At 34.2% G+C, this 17,824-nt stretch overlaps 1 protein-coding gene across 1 annotated transcript; it reads left to right on the forward strand.

Annotated features, from left to right (window-relative positions):
• Positions 1-314: 314 nt before the first annotated feature.
• Positions 315-12,024, forward strand: LOC101261479 (protein-tyrosine-phosphatase PTP1). The gene is made up of 9 exons (XM_004250318.5): positions 315-709; positions 3,556-3,652; positions 3,741-3,823; positions 3,950-4,084; positions 5,821-5,952; positions 9,691-9,839; positions 9,929-10,070; positions 11,340-11,425; positions 11,574-12,024. Exons 1-8 carry the CDS (start codon positions 362-364, stop codon positions 11,421-11,423), a joined length of 1,170 nt encoding a protein of 389 aa, XP_004250366.3. The 5' UTR covers positions 315-361; the 3' UTR covers positions 11,424-11,425; positions 11,574-12,024.
• The last annotated feature ends 5,800 nt before the right edge of the window (positions 12,025-17,824 follow it).

The following is a 17,824-nucleotide window of genomic DNA, read 5'->3' on the forward strand; positions in this document are numbered from 1 at the left end:
ATTCTTTGTGAAACAGAGGGAGTAAAATTTTGTCATATTTTAACAAGTTTTGGTACGAGTTAATTTCATATTTCTGTTTCTTTTATACTACTTCATCCGTTTTAAAAAGATTGACATAGTTTGATTTGGAACAGAGTTTAAGAAAAGAAAGAAAACTTTTTAATCCTCTAGTTCTAATTTAAAGTTATGTCAAATGTATCAAAATATCCTTTAATATTATGATCTTAAACATGCCACATAAAAAATTAAAATTAAAATATTGCCAAAAAATGAAAAAATTATTTATTTTTAAACATATTAAAAAAAATAGAGTCATTTTTTGAAACATTGCAGTAATATATAAATAAATTCAGGTGACACGATGATTTCCCTCGCGGGACAGCAGCACACTCGTGAACCAAAAAGGAAAAAAAAAAGAACAAAAAAAGTCGAAACCACGGGTAGCGCCGTATCAGTTCGGAGTCGGAGCCGGAGATCGGCCATGGCTTCCGCCGGTAATCCGTTATCCTCCGCTGTCACTTTCACAGAGCCGCCACCTGTTGCTCCTGGTACTGCTAATAAATCTTTGGATTTCTCTGCTGATTCAGTTCTACAGAGAATCGTACTGTCGCCTGATCAGCGTAGTCACTGTTTGGAAGCACTTAAAGCATTTAAGCAGAAAAGGTGTCACTCTCCGGACAAAATTGCCTCAGAGTTCTCCACTTTGCAGGTTTCCTTTTTCTTTTTTCCTGTTATTTTGTGGCTTTCGGCTATTCATTTGAAAACCTGTGTGGCAATATTTTGATGCTTAGTTTGAAGTTTACCGTAATGTTCTTGCAAAAAGGATACTAAGATATAGTATTATACTTGTACATTCAGCTGATATTAGCAGCATCTTAGTTTACTTGTATTAGTTACAGTTAGCTGTTAGCTTAACGAACAATTAGTTAGAGATATTTTTAGCCAGCTAGAGACACGGATATAAACACAACGTACAAAAATTGGAGCTCAGATTGAGCCCTAATTGTCCCTTGCTTTACATTTTAGAGCCTGTTTGGCTCAGCTTAAAAGCTGGTCAAACTACTTGAAAGCTGGTTTTTGACTTATTTAGCTGTTTGGCAATACTCAAAACAGCTTATTTTAAGTTAAAAAAAACTTATTTTAAGCCAAAAGTTAAAAGCTGGGGTAGGGGTGCTTTTTTATTTTTAGCTTATAAGCTGTTTTAAGTTGACCACATTTTTATCTTTTTGTGCTTAATATTTTTATACAATCTCCAAATTACCCATATAACCCTAACATTTCTTTCTTTCATTTATCCCTTTTCACGTTTGACATAGCAACTGCTTATTTTAAAAATAAGTTTCAGCACTTTTAAAAGTACTTTTTTAAAGCTGCTTTTATTAAGCCCATCCAAACGGGCCCTTAATATGGTGTCAGAGCTCTAGAGAATTTCCTTGAGCTGTTCTTCAATTGGCACACCTGGTGTTAATTTCTGTAGAAATAGAAGAAATTGAACTCTTGTATCTTCCAAATCAGCTGTTTTTGTCTTCAACTTTATCAATCATGTTATTCCTCATGGCTATGATCAGAATGAGCAATCCACTTTTAATCCAATTAGTCTCTTTACGTGCATTTTTCTGACTGTAGTAACCTTCCTTTTGATGGGATACGGTACAAATACTTTAGAAGAGGTTACTAGGATCTTTTTCCGTCAAGAATAAATTAGATCTTATCCTTGGAGACTGTGAAAGACCAGGTACGGAACCCCACAACTTGATCAGTTAAAGAGGTTCGATGATATGGTCAATTTGTGGATTTTGAATGCTCTTGCTAAAGAAGTTGCTGATAGTGTGGAATATGTCAAGGAGTCAGTTGAATTATGGAAGGAATCAGAAGATCACGATCAAACAAATGGTGCTAAGTTGTACCTAATTGAGAACGAAGTTAATGACAGGACTCAAGGGTGCTTGATTACTAGCTATTACACAAAAATGAAGAAACTCTGGGAGGAATTGAACACCTTGAGTGCTAAAACACAAGATAGTTTTCAGTACACTTGTGATTCAAGGAAAATATGCATAAGGCAGAACAAGATAAGAGACTAACACAATTTCTCATGGGCTTCAATAGGTGTATATATTGAGAGGAAGCATACTTGTGATAAATTCACTGCTTCCGTAACACATGCTTTTTCCCTGCTGATTCAGGAGGAAAAACAAAAAGAGCTTCGGTCTAATAATAAGTTGGATGTACTAAGGAGTAAGGACAAGTGCTATAAACTGCATGGATATTCTCAAAATTCCAATCAAAGCCTAAAGGATTTCAATCAGAATTCTAAGATCAACAAGGGAAAAAGAACTGTGGCAAAATGTGCATTGTATACCAGTGGAAATGATATATGTTAAGGTAAAGGAACCTAACCATTAAGATGAGAATCAAAATGTCAGCTTCACTAAGTAGCAATATGGATAAATTGTTTATCTGTTACAACATTTTCAATTTGGCAATGCAGGAGAGAACTCAAACCACTTTATCTCACTACTGAAGTTGTGAACTTATCCGATATTATAGCTTGTTCAATTTCTATTGAATTTAAGAAAGTTCCATGTAAATGTTTCAAAACAAGGGCTGACTCATGAAATTTTAGATTCATGAGCCTCAAACCACATGACGTTCTACTCATTAGAACCCTATTATCAAACATTAGACTCAGTTTCTGTAGAAAAAATAGATGGCTGGCATCTCACCAACAGGGATGGAAAGAACTTCGGGCTTTACCTGGTATGTTACCAGACACATCCTGTTAAGGTTTCCCACTTCGGTAATCTTACCCAATTTTATTTTATTTATATTGTTAAGGTTCTCTCTTTTATGTTTATTTTAAAGAAAATTAGAACTTCACCATATGCTTTATTGGTCACCATTCCAAATGGTTATAAAGTGAAGGTGATAGAAATTGGAAATGTGACAATTGCACCCAACATCACTTTGCACAAAGTGCTGTTTGTGCCTCTCATATACATATTATTTTTATTCATTTCTGATGGTATCCTTAATGCGTTGTCTCATTTACTAACACTTAATGCCAACTGCATACCCCATCAATGAAGAGATCTTTGGAGATCGGTAAGGTTAAAAGACCTGTTTCTTTTTTTTTTTTTGGGATTGCTTAAGAGTGATACTTATGTTTATGCAGTCAATTCTTGTACTTCCATTTTTTCTTGTGATATAAATAATATACAATATCATCCCCATATATGTCATCCTTATCCAATTATAAAATAGAAGTCCTGAAACCAAAAAAATTGGAATATTTTTGAGGTAAAACGGGGTGAATCACTTCTGAATTTCCTCGCCGAAGCAATTTTAATAGTTCTAGGTACAGAAAATGATAGCATAAATTACAAGATTTTTTTAAGGAAAAACATTCATCTATCTGATTTATATCAGCGATGTTCCCTTATAGATGAGAAGTTTTTAGTCTATTGTTGTTTTTTTACTCCCTGTTATTTCGTTTCCTCTGATGTTATTCTGCTTCATTTGATGCCATGCTAAATTTAAGCTCCTATGGTTCAGGAAAATAGGCTGAAAGCTTCAGAAATGAAGAATAGATGCTTGGTGGCTTTGGACAGCACAAACATCAGCAAGAATCGTTATACTGATGTCATCCCATGTATGCTAATCAGTTGTCTGTTTGTTTTCTTTGATTTTATATTGCATTATTTTTTCGAAATAATTGGATCAAGCTTCATTGCTCTCAGTTGACAATAACAGGGTTGTTTTGGACCCATGTAAAGACTACAGACCGTCAGCTAAGGGATATATCAATGCAAGCTTTATAGAGGTGGATTCCTACATCCTTCACTTGGAATTATTTAAAAAGCCACTTCCCCTACTTGCTTAGCAAACAATATTGAGTTACAACGCAAAATCTGCTTCTGACCTTTTATACTGCTCTTTTTGATTGAAGATATCTGAAGGGGTGTCTCGGTTTGTTGCAACACAAGGTCCACTAGCACACACCTTTGAAGACTTCTGGGAAATGATAATCCAGCAACGCTGTCCTGTCATTGTGATGCTTACACGATTGGTTGACAATTACAAGGTATTCAATTGTTTAGACTAAGGTATACTTGCTTTGCAACCAAAATAAGTAAACATTTTATGACTATAGTCTGATCTATAATTTTCTTTATGGAAGAGAGAACCGACACTTTTACCTTTTTCAGTTTCTTCATTTGTAACCCCCTCCCACACACACACAGAAGTAGACCTGGCATTTTTATGCATTGAAGAAGTTGCAAATGAATCTTTGTTGGGTCTTGAACTTTTATCTTAAGATACAAAACCGAAGCAAGGAAGCCTGGCATGGAAAGGCTCAAGAAAAAAGTATCTTACAAATATACCTTTCATGCGTTCGCGCATAGAGCTTTGGTATAGCACTAAGGGCGCTACACGCTATGTTTGGGTTAGCGCTCGTCATGTGTTTGAACTTTGTTGCGGACAAAAGGTTGGAATTTAAGTGAGGAATAATAGAGGTTTGACCATTACTCAAGGAGTTTCGAACTATTTGCTCATGGACGTGGAAAATTTTCTGGTTATTATAAAAAGATGTTCCTTTTGTTCCTCCATCTTTGCTCCTAAACCTGCGATACTGAAAGGCTAATGTTGGTATTGCTAATTAGCATCCTCATTACTTCATGTGTTCTTTCCTCATTTCTTTTTTGGCTCCAGCGTCAAGCAGGGTGTCATGGGTTTAAGGTTTGTACTTTGCTAAATACTTGTGACTTGAACATATCTTGCTACTCTATACCTATTCTTCTTTCTTCAAATATGCATGAGCTTGAACTTAGATTGAATATTCTACGTGGATATTGAGTAATCTTATGGACATTGCGCATTGTCAAGTTTGTGATCTAGAGATGAAAATATAGATTGGAGGGAGCAATTGTTGCCAGAGGAACTAGCATATGCGGGTGTAGGATCAAATTAGTATTCAATCACAACAACAATAATAACGCCTCAGTCCGAAATAAATTAGGGATCGGCTATATGAATCACTGGCCATGTTTCCATTCTCATCTCAGGACAATATTATACAAATTAGAAATAGTAAAGTAAAATGTACTAAAAGTTCTATATATATTTTTCGTTTAGACTCATCTTGGACCAGTATTATGCAAAATAAAAATAGAAGTAAAATCTACTAGACGTTCTCTATATTTCGAATTATATATAGAATCAGAATTCAAGAAAAATGGTTAGAATTAGAGATTTATCTCTTTCAGCAAAGGAGTTCTATTCATTTTGTTGGGACATCATCTTTTTTGCATCTGTGTTTTGTCTTCTATTTTTCATATTAGATTTCAGGAGCCCCTCTTAGAAGCACACCGAAGCCTGAACAACTTTGTCTTATTCTAATAGAATAGTGTTGTCTCAGGATATTGTGGGCTAGGGCTTCTGAGTTGACGCTGGGTCATATGATCTTTGGAGGAATTAGAGTAGTCTGATGTAGAAAACCCTTTTTACCTTTCTGATATGGTTTGTGCCTCACATCTTGTCTCAATTGCATTTCCAATCTTTACCAGATAAATGGAAGCAATTAAAAGGTAGGAAGATGTGTTCTCGCTGCATGGTCGTTATCCTGAGTCTGTAATTTTTTGACCAGTATCGGAATTGCTATTCCCTACTTTAGTCAGTTTTCAGACTTGTTAACTCTCGAGTCTATTTTAGCATTTTGTTCTAGTGAGTTCCCACTTGAAATATAAGTGATTCCTGTTGACCTATATTCAGTATTAGCAGTTTTATATTTACCTTCTCGTTTGATGAAATCAAATGCAGATGGTGAAGTGTGGGGACTACTTTCAGGCAGAGGATGGGCCTAGAACATTTGGCAATATATGTATTGTGACAAAATATATGACGAGTGATGCCTCCTTAGTATTGCGAACTCTGGAGGTGAACTATATTGAGGTTAGTAAATTCTTGTCAGCTCTTGTATGGTACAAGAAATAAACATGAATGAAAATATCTTATCTTGTCATTGACCGTTGAGTTTGGAACCAGCTTAAGAAATCTTTTAACCAATATCTGTGATGGAGGATGGTTGAATTTGACGGTTTCATACTTAATTTCTGCACTGTATGTATACACAGAGTTGGCTTGCATTGTATTACAACAATAGATTTTCAGTGTCCTGTTATAAGCTCCGTTCTATTAAATTTGATGTCCTGAAAAGAAACACCTGATTACCTTAGAAGGAATTTAGTTTTCATTTTTAATATAGATTTTCCGTGTTACTCTTGCACGCTGAATATGGTAGTTTTCATTGTTCACCATGTCTTGTTTCTACTGCTGCCTTACTTTCCGTAACTTACAGAACTTCTTTAAGTGATGCAATGTCCTCTGATCAGTCCAAATCCTTTCTTGTTGGCTATATCTCGAATCGGTCTTGACTTTGGATGGTTCCTTATCCTTGAAGCTGAGTATTATCAGTTTCTTTGTTGTGTTATATACCCAAGATTTCCTTTCTTTTTTCTTTTAACATTCTATTTTTTTTCAGAACTGTCATAAAATCATTGTTCTCAGGGGCTCTACTGAAGTAGATCCTATATCGTTAATTTCTGGGTTTTTCTTCCCCTATGGTTCCTCAAAGTTGATATATAGAACGAATTTTAATGAGAGACAATTAATTGATGCAGTTTCATCTAGGATTGCACTGATTATCTTCATAAAGTTATTTATTTTGGTTCACATCTCCTGATAAAAATGCTTGTACTGAATTTTAAATCTGGTTTAGCAAGAGTGGACTGCTGAATATTATCACGCCCCTTTGAAATAAACTGTGTCAATAAGTTGAACTTGAACAATTTGCAGAAATTTGGTGATTCTTGGGTAAAATCCATAATTCATTCGATAAGGGTAGACCTCATTATATTCTCGCGAACTTCTTTCAATACATGCAATCTTTTCAAAATCTCCATTGTACCTAAACTTGGCAGTTACTTCGTATTCTATTGAAGATTCTGCTTTGAATTCTGAATATCTGCTGTCATCAGGAGCTTATTTGTACCAAGTTCTATCTGTCTTTTCACTACATCCTCCATCAAATCTAAATATAAGATAATTCCATAAGAAATATATTCCTTCAAGTTCTCTATTGTTCATAAATAGTTTGCTTATCATTTTCTGTGCACTCTCTCTGTTCCACATTATATGACACTGTACTATTTGGAGAGTCAGACAGCTTTTCTTTAACCACCAACTCTTTCATGTGCTTTAATCTTATATTTTTAAATTATAAGGAGTTGTAATTTATAGTGCTTTCTATCTAGCTTAATTATTTAAAATCTTATTTTAGCAAGATTAAGAAGTAAGGTTGCCCCTCATACTTTGAGCCAACTCATCCTTTTTCAAATGGAGGGGGCAGTATCTATGAATTTTCTAACGTAAAGATCTTTATATCTTCTGGTATCCAGAGTATATTCAGTCCCTTCCTTCTTTTTAATACATCTCCATAATGCTATTTATCTTTTGCACTTATATTTTTTATATTTCTTATTATCTTTTGTGCTCTCTGGATAATGTACAATGATATGAAGTTACAAGTTAAATTTATAATAATGTACAATGATATGCTCCTACTTTCTCATTTCCTGTACGGCATTTTTCTTTTAGCCTATTTACATATTGATATTTTCTCTTTGTATCTTAATGTTGTCCTTGTTAACAGCTCTACCTTCTTTTACTTACCCCGATCTTGCAGATATTTCCTAATGATGACACCATATCCTCAATCCGATTAGTTCTTAACAAATTAGTATTCACAATTTGTGAGGGTCGTTCTAGCTATATAAGAAATCCTTGACTAATAATAACATAATAAGATAAATAACTTACTTCAGAAATCAGTAATTGAATAAGTATTTGATCCATTGCATAACCATTTCAGTAATTAAGTTCAAGTAAACCATAGGATATATTCTTGCTGGTTTTCTAACAACTGGTTGATATTCATACCTAGTTTGCGTATCATTTTTTCATGATAAGGTAAAGTATATTATTGACAATTGTGGAAACCCCTATACAAGTAGTACACCAAAAAGGAAGAACCTACACCAAAATATGGTTCTCAAAAGAGACCCAATCCTCTCTACCATTAGGGTGCTTATCATTTTTTCTTAAATCAAATTTTCTTCTATCTGTATCTTCTATCTATATGTTTTCTAATACAAGGATCTTCATCATATCTTCTGTCATCAAGAGTATATTCATAGTGTCATACAGAGTCCTATCTATTTTCCATCAGTGTTGAGCCCATTGCAGATTTCAAAATCATTTTTAACACCTTTAAATCTGCCAATAAGATACCCTTCAAGGAGCTCTTTCCTTTTCTTAATTCTGCTCCCATCTACCTCAGTGGCAAAACTCTGTGATATCGCTGATGCTTCTTTGTTCATTTCTGGTCAACTATTTAACTGGGCTGCTTCAGCATAGAAATATGCTGAGAGGTCTAGTTAGTCTCTTAACCCTTGTCTGTGAATATCTTGTTATTAGCTAAGTCCTGGCACGATAATCACACTTCTTCAGACTCCCTGGTAACTTAGTGTACTCATATATTTCCATACCTGTTATAAGTTTTATGGCACTACATATTCATGTGCTTGTTCCTTCTCACTCAATTTCCTGTAGATCTCCACTGTTCTTTTGGATGCTAGCATAACCTTTGGCAGATCCATAATAGGATCTCTCTGCTGACCGTCAATCTCGACTAAGAATTTCCTTCTCTCGATCTATTCTTAACAGACTAACAGTATTCATACTCCGCAGTGGTTTCTATAATGTCAAGGCATTGATTCCTGGCTGTATAGAAGTCTCTCCCCATTCACTGTTTACGTGCTAAGTTTTCAGTCAATCAGTTTTCTAGCCACCATGCCTTAGGCGTAACTTACTGAGTGATCCCCAAATACAAAGTGCGATGAGAGAGAAAATCCTATTGCTTCTGGAATGTTGAGCTAATTGTGGATGCGGGAGTTCACCTTCAGAGTATCTGAAACTGGATCTTGTGGTTGAAGAGTGTTTCTCATATTAACATGAAGTTGGCTCTGCCCCAGCAGCACATGTAAACACGGAGCGTCTAAGGTCTGTGCAAGATAAGTTTTAGAAAAGCGCTAAGTAGTTTTAGGCTAAGTTGTGTGGACTCTTCACTTTCGATGCCGCACCTGTGTTGGATTCTCCAAAAATACTCTGCTTTTGGAGATTCTGACATGCACCCGTTGGCATTTTTGAAGAGTCCAAGCAACATAGGTTTAGGTGAATGTTTCCCTGGTCAATCCTGCATGTTAGATTAAGGTTATGATCTTTAATAATTATATCTTTATGCCTTTATATTTTACATATGTATATTAAGTACTAGTCAGTAGTGCTGGTGTGATTGCTTATACTCAACCACAACTACACCTCAGTCCCAAACAAATTGGGGTCGGCAAGGATTGCTTGTATTCAATCCCTTCAAATTTGATTTCTCTCTCCCTTGTAAGACCCAGCCCATTATCCCAATATTAGCTGGACCTGATGGGGTGACGTCGTTTTATTCCCCTATCTTCCAGCGCCAATAGTCATCTCTATTTAGACTCAACTTTGATAGATCTTTTGTTCTGTTATGTAGAAGCTAAAATACCCACCTGATCTGCTTCTCTTACTATGTGCCAGTCAGAAGAACCACCTTTGTGTGTTTTACACATTCAGTATCCTGAATGGCCTGACCATGGAGTTCCCAGAGACACACTTGCTGTTCGTGAGATTCTGAAACGGACGTACAATGTGCCTCTTGGTCTTGGACCAATTGTAGTACACTGCAGGTTTCTCTGATCACTGACCCTGTAAATGTGCTTTTTGAATTCTGTTATTTAATTGTTTGTGTAGCTTGATGCCTCATTCTCTTGTACAGTGCTGGTATCGGTAGGACTGGAACATATTGCACAATCCATAATACCATCCAGAGAATACTGGGTGGAGATATGTCTGCTCTTGACATCGTTAATACAGTAGCCATTTTTAGGTCTCAGCGAATTGGGATGGTCCAGACCATGGTACAGCTCCTCCTTTTTTCTTTTTGTCCTTTTCAATTTTCCAATATGCTTCCTTTTTGGCTTTATTTTAACTACCTACTGCTGATTATAAGACTACCGGAGGAGCAATAGTTTCTGATTTTTAAAGTATAAACCACATCCAGCTTTTTTCTGAAAACTTTAGCTGATTGCTGGTATAGAGCATAGTGAGTTCATGTTAGTTAAACATATTGAAAGGGCTAAGCTATCGTTTTAAATCGTTCCGTATACCCTTAGAGTATCAGTGATGCTAAAGGCTTGCTTGAGGTGTGTTTTAAGTCCTGGAACTAGGTGAAGCTCAAGTTATATGCATTACGTCATTTAGATGGAGCTTTGGTGCAATTACCAAGGGACCAAGACATGCGCCTGTCTTTGAGGGGTAGCACCATACAATTAAAAAGATGTTGGCAAAGTTAATCATGCATTAGTGATTAGGAATAAGACTAAAAGAATTAGTATAAGAAAATTCTTTGTTAGAAACTTAAAATGTATTTTACATTTAAATCGGAAATTCAAATTAGCTGCGGGACTTGATTGACATGATTTCTTCTGGGACTTGATTGACATAATTATAGTTCTGTGTTTTCAAGGTTTTTGTTCAAATAATTATTGCTTGTATTTTAGTTTTTTTTTTCCATGAATTGCATATGTTTTTTTAAAAAACTTTTATTGATTTTCTTTGTTAAGCCACTTAAAGCCCCAACACACCTTGACACTTTTCTATGCGTTTCATTACTGGCAACTCGTGACTACAAGAATATTGGTCTTTTTTACTGCTCAGCCGTTGTAGAGGGAAAGGTCCATAAATCATACCTTCTGAGGACAAACATGTTCCATATTCTCAGCTAATCTTCTTCTAAAATTTTGAAGTATTCTTCACCCCGAATATCTGTATTACTTTTTATATTTAAGGGAACCACCCAGCTTCCAAACATGGATTCGGATGTCTGGATGGGATTTTATAAAAACATGAGAGATAACTGAACAATTAGGGAGGACCGGTATCTTACTCCCTACTGCTATATGAGTTGGACAGGTCCAACTCAGATACAAAATGCTCCTAATCGTCGCATTGCAACTACTTCTACACTCATCCTCCTTACAAGTGTAAAAGCGTAGTGTCTACTCTACAGTTAAGGGACTTTCCAGTATCACAAGGATAATTCTATTTAACCTATGTTCTCATTGATTATCTTTTATAGTTGCTTAGTTTTTTATCACGCCTAATATCTAAACTCTATTATGTTCCAGGATCAATACCTTTTCTGCTATGATGCCATTATTGATGAACTGGAAGACCTAATTTCAGATGACAATGGAGAGAAGAATCTGTAGTGGTAATTTTCACTTTGTTGTAAGTTCAATTGGTTGCTGCAGCAAGTAGAAGCACATGCATTGATTTTTCTCAACCTATATACTCTCTATATCTTGGTAGTCATGTCCGAAACAACAAACCCATCAATTTGTTGTCTTAACTTTTTACAGTAGCGATGAGTTAACAAGATCTTGGATTCTTGCTCACAATGGGATATGAAACAGTAGTTATGCTGAAGACACAAATCAGTTGGCTCTACTACAGTTGCTTCGTCTCGCTCTCTTTGCTTGGGATCCCAAGTTGTTCAAGAGATACCTGTTGCTATTTCCATCGACCTGAGAACTCATTTGGATCCACTATTTGAAATGCAAAGTGGAATGCCGATGTAAGATGTATCCTTTGGCTGACTGAATATAATGAAGTTACAATGTTTGCAGATCCAGAAAATTATATTTCTGGTCATTATGGTTTTGCCGAGTAAACACGCTCATTCAACACTAAACTTTTATGTTGTAAGTGAAACTGCTCACTTAATGATTATTTAGCATTGATGTGGATTTGAAATGGTGTATGCTGAAATATTTAAGTTGAATGCTTTTTAAGTTTACACAGTTTTACCCACATATGCTTTGTATAAGTTAGGTTACCTTTAAATCTCTTTTTTTTTTCCTTTGGATTAAAATCACCATTTGTCCAAGTCTAAACCAAGCTACCAAAGATGGCTTGCATTGAATTATGCATCTTAAAACAAACCTTCAATTGTTTCTACCTTGCCATATGGATTCACGAGTGCTTTATTATTAATTATTGGTGCACTTAATAGAGGCAACTTGAGGTTATACACCTCTTTCATTTTTTCACATAATCTCTTTGCAAGTCAGATGAGGTGTTTCTTTTTGTTTAAATAGGGGTTTTCTTTTTTTTTTTTTTTGGTCGAAGGATTCTTATTTTTATATTGAAATGTGGACGACCAACTGATCTCAATCATGTAGGAATTTAATTTCTCGAATAGTTTCGACTTAGACATACATAAACTAAGTAATAATCTAAGAGAAAATGGTCAAATGAACTCTAGTCTATTATTGGATTTTCAACTACATATTTTTACTTCACGGGAATTCTATTACCCTTGAACTATTTAAAATTGAAATTAGTACCTCCTTAAATGCTTACATGGCAAATTAAGTATAGTATATTTCACTCTCTCGAAGAGAGTTTAAGATAAAAAAAATAAATATTAAAACTTTGTTTTTAATATTCTATTTATTTTTATTTTTTTCTTTCTTTATTTGTTTTTATCTCATCTCTTTTCTTCTTCTTACAATTTAGTAAAGCGATAGATATAGGCATATTCAAAAAATCACGTAGTAATCTTTTTTTTTTTAACATTATCACGATCTTAAAACACCATTACTATAATATCTATTAACACACCATAATTCCTAAATAGAAATCTCTTTCCTAATCACCACACAATAAAAAATTATCAAGTAAATTACTAAACTCTCATTTTCAAAATCAACTGTTAGCCATTAAAATACCATTGAAATATCATCTTGAGGCTATTGTAACAATTTTTTTTTCATTTAATGAAATTCATTCAAACAACTTAATAATGTTGGGGAACTCTTAAAAATTAAAATTCTCAAAATATCCTCATCGATAAATTTTGACCGATAATTTATTATTTAGGTCATTCTTATTGAATTCCCGCTCTTGCAAAAATGACGTAGAGAGTTGTCATTTTTCTAATTACCATCATAATTTTTTTTCGCTTTTAAAGCTTTTTACTTGTAGCTCTATGGTAAGATGGAATTAAAAGATGGAAGAGGAAGAGAAATAAATAAAAGGAAAAAAAGAAAAGAAAGAACAACAGAATAAAATAATTAGTCAAAAAGGATAAAAAATACACTTGTCAAACGCGTGAATTTCACTTATCAACATAAATGTGGTTGTGACTTTCTAAGGAGGTAATACTTTCGATTATAAATAATTCAAGAGGCAATAGGCCCCCATAAAATATATGTGTAGTTGAAAATCCGATAATAGATTGGAGTTCATTTGACCATTTTCTCATAATATTATTATAATAGATACAAATATAGACAACATATCTATATTGAATCTTTATGCTTATTTCAAATTACATAAAAGTACAATATTTATGAAGTATTTGTCAGATCAATAATATATATTGCATGAGGTGAGTTAGTTGGATCAAAAACTTGGATGTTCAGAAGATGAGAGTAGCAAAAGTAAAAATATTGAGATAAATATGTATATCATATTTGAAGGCATATGAATGAAACAAAAATGTTTGACTACAAAAAAACAGTGTTTAGGGATGAATTAATCACGTCGCTATATAACTACGGATTAGCAACGAAGTAGTCATTTCGTTGCAAAATTTACAAATATTTTTTTGAATTAAAATATAACAACAGATTGGCGACGGAATATGTTTTTTGTCGCCAAATAATAGCGGAAAACTTTGGCGCCTTAAATTTTGCTACAGATTTCGCAACAAAGTAAGTTTTATAAATTTAATAATATATAGCGACGGAATTAGTGACAGACAAGCGTTGCTAGAATGTAAAATATATTTTTATGGACTTTAAATTACGTATTGACAGAAATTTCTGTCTCTAAAAATTAATGTAAATAATTATATTTATTTATAGCGATGGATATCAGAATCCGTTGCTAAGTTCGTTGCAATAATTACACAAAAAGAAAACAAAATTACAATCCCTTAAATAGGGTTTTATCTCTCTAAAAAGTTCCAAGAGCTGCGCAGCAGCTAAGTTAAGAATTCTCTTATCTCCTTCACCTTTCACCGGTCTCTTTGAGGTAAGAAATCGATTTCTCCGGTCTCCTTCTCCTTTCGATTGCTTCCGTCTTAAGTGAACGGTGAAATTGCTCCTGTTTTCTTCATCCTCAGGTGAAAGGTGAGCTTCTACCTTTGGTAATTTCTCTTTTTTCATATGTTCGGTGAGCTTCTAGTCCGGTGAAGAGGAGGATTTTGACTTCTATTTGGTGAAAATAATTGGGAAAATGGGATGGGGTTATCAGGGAAGAGCATTAGTCTTCTTTAAATTTTATTGGATACGTGATGTTAGTCATATTGATAAACCACATTTTCTACTAAACTCACTCTAACACAACGAAAAATCGTCGGTAAAATCACTTCTGATGGAAGTTCTTCTTCTGCTTCACCACCTAAAACTTGTAAGCAGTGTTTCAAAAATAAAATGACACTTGCTAATTATGTACACATTATAAGATACTTGTATTTATTTATTGTATGTTCTCTTCAAGCATTGCAGGTAGCTTAACAAATCTTACAGATATAACTTGCTAAAAGTTGGTAGAAAAAGAGAATTCAAAAAAGATAAATAGGTATTGACATGATTTAGCAATTAGATTTTAACGATGAGTACATATCTCAATGATGTTTTAAGATAAGAGTGTGTGCTCTATTTACTTTATCATTCACAGAGAGATATGACATGAGAATGAGGCGTTTCAATGGCATAAATTAGTTTCTATATTCATTAGCAAAAGAAGAGATTTTATATTGTTCTTAGTCTCTTCTTATGAAATTGTTAGTAGAAGCTTCAAACTAGTTGTTTGGTACGTTCTTTTCTAAAGATTTTATGTGTTAGCTATAAACTTTTATCATGATCTCGATGAAATGTATGTGTTTTTCTTGTGTCTTTTCTTTTAGTGTTGAAAGGATTGAGTTAACTATTATTTTTAATATTTTACTTTCTTTCGTTACTGTTGTTTGCTTCTACTTTGCTCTAATTTCTGATTTTAAAAAAATTTCAGATTTTTTTTACTCTAACCTTGCTTGCTTCTACTTTGCTTGACGAAATTTTTGATATCTCGAAATAACAGTGACAAGAAGTCTCCAAGCTTTTCACTGTCTAGTCACTGCCTTGACACTGCTTGGAGAAAGGTAACGTTTCCTCCGCAATCTTCTCCTCTTCTTCTTCTATTCATGATATGCCTCTTCTTCTATTCATGATATGCCTCGCTAGTCTGTTGTTGTTGTTTATCACTGTTGTTTGTAGATGATAATTGATGAATTTAATTTGCTATACATGGGTTCTTAATGGATTTTGTTGATTCATATTAATGTGAAAGTTGGCTTTTATCATTTAGTATTTAGTATTGACGCTTATTTATTCCTTTTTGTTTGAATCTATTTTAGGTGATTACTCTTCGCTTTGTCGTAGGATCTCTATTCTTCATTTTTATTGTTTGTAAGCCTATGTTTTACATTCAGTTTTGCTACTGTTAATGATGCTTTCTTTTCAACTGTAATGCTTCAATACCTTTTGTTTGTCATCAATTTTGAGGGACTAAGTCTGCCTAGTGAATAACTGTAGAAATTATTTTTGTTTTGCCTAAATGCATATTTTGTTATTATTTGATGAAAGTGAATGGCAATACCTTCTGGTCCACAATTTGTGCTTGTTATTGATTTTTTATTCTTGTAAATTTAAACTTTATTAGGAACATGAATAATCTAGAGCGTGGTTGGATGTATGATAGGTTGGATGGTCAAGGGGCTATAAATTTTAGTTTTGTAATTAGAGTGGATAAATTTATCCAATTTGCATGTTTGCAACAGAATCACATGAGTGGCAATGAAGTTAGATGTCCATGTAAGAAATGTCACAACTTTAGGTTCATGGATGTTGAAAAGATTAAGCATCACCTTTATAAATCTGAATTTGTTGATAACTATTTTATCTGGAAACATCAAGGAGAAAAAGAACATGATTGGTGGGATTTTTTGTGATCGAGATTTGAATGGTGGTGCTACACCTGAATTAGGATATGATAATCCATACCATTAAATGATTTTACATGCAGCTGGTCCTAACTTTCCCCAATGTTCAAGTTGGCAATATTTTGGCAATACTGAAGACGAGTCGTCTCATCCTTGTGAATCTTCAATGGAGGAAGATCCTAATCCCGAGTCTAAAAACTTATATGATTTGCTACAAGCAGCTAATGCAAAATTATATCCTGGTTCTTCCCTCTCTCAACTTGATGTTGTCTCTCGAATGTTAAAATGCAGAACAATATGTCACAGAGAGGTTATAACCAAATATGCAATTGTTGAAAGAGGCTTTACCTGAAGATGACATAGTGCTTGATAGCTACTATCAGAACAAGAAGCTAGTGCCTAGCTTTGATTTGCCAGTTGAAAAGATTGATTGCTGTGAATCAGGATGTATGTTGTATTGGGTGATGATGAACACCTTACATCTTGTACATTTTGTGGACATGATATATACAAGCATCGTGTTGGCTCTCGTAAGAGAAAATTGATCCCTTACAAGAAAATGTATTATTTTTCTTTAATTCCTAGATTGCAAAGATTGTATGCATCTCATGCTACAATTGCTGACATGAGATGGCATCACAAGCATACAAAAGAGGATGGTGTAATACGTCATCCATCAGACTCTATGGCTTGGAAACACTTCAATGACACTTATCCTTTTTTTGTTAATGAACCAAGAAATGAAAGACTGGGATTATGTACTGATGGTTTCCAAACATTTCGTCAGTTTGGGAGAAGATACTCTTCATGGCCAATGATTGTCACATCTTATAATTTACCTCTAGGAATGTGTATGAAAGAGGCTTATATGTTCTTAACAGTCATTGTTCCAGGGAGAAACAACCCCAAACATAAAATTGATGTTTATTTGCAGCCTCTAATAAAAGAATTGACTTTGTTGTAGGAGACAGGCGTGCAAGCATTCGACATCTCAAAAAACAAAACTTTCAACTAAGGGCAGCTTTGATGTGGACAATCAATGACTTTCCAGCATATTCTATGTTATCAGGATGGAGTACTGCAAGTAAGTTTGCATGTCCCTATTGTATGGAGAAAACAAAATCTTTTAGATTGACCCATGGTAGGAAAACATCTTGGTTTGATTGTGATCTGATGTTTCTTGACCAACATCACCCATTTAGGAGAGATCGTAAGAACTTTTGTAAAAGCATGATTGTCCAAAGATCACCTCCACCCTATAGAACATAAGAGGAAATATTGAATCAAATTTGTGATTTGGACATAAGAAAAGTAACGGAGTTAGATGCAGAACAAGTGAATCGAAGAGTATGTAAGTCTTGCTGATGGAAAAAGAGAAGCATCTTTTGGGATTTGCCTTATTGGAGTTCTAACATGATTCGACATAATCTTGATGTCATGCATATTGAAAAAAATGTCTTTGATAATGTGTTTAACACCGTTCTTAGTTTTGATGACAAAACCAAAGACAATCCACAATCACGTCAAGATACAGTAAAGTTTTGTAATCGACCTCAATTGGCAAAGGATAGTAATGGGAAATATCCCAAAGCTATATATACGATAGACAAGGAAGCAAGA

The sequence above is a fragment of the Solanum lycopersicum genome, chromosome 11, assembly GCF_036512215.1.
Source record: "Solanum lycopersicum chromosome 11, SLM_r2.1".
Taxonomy (NCBI): Eukaryota; Viridiplantae; Streptophyta; class Magnoliopsida; order Solanales; family Solanaceae; genus Solanum; species Solanum lycopersicum.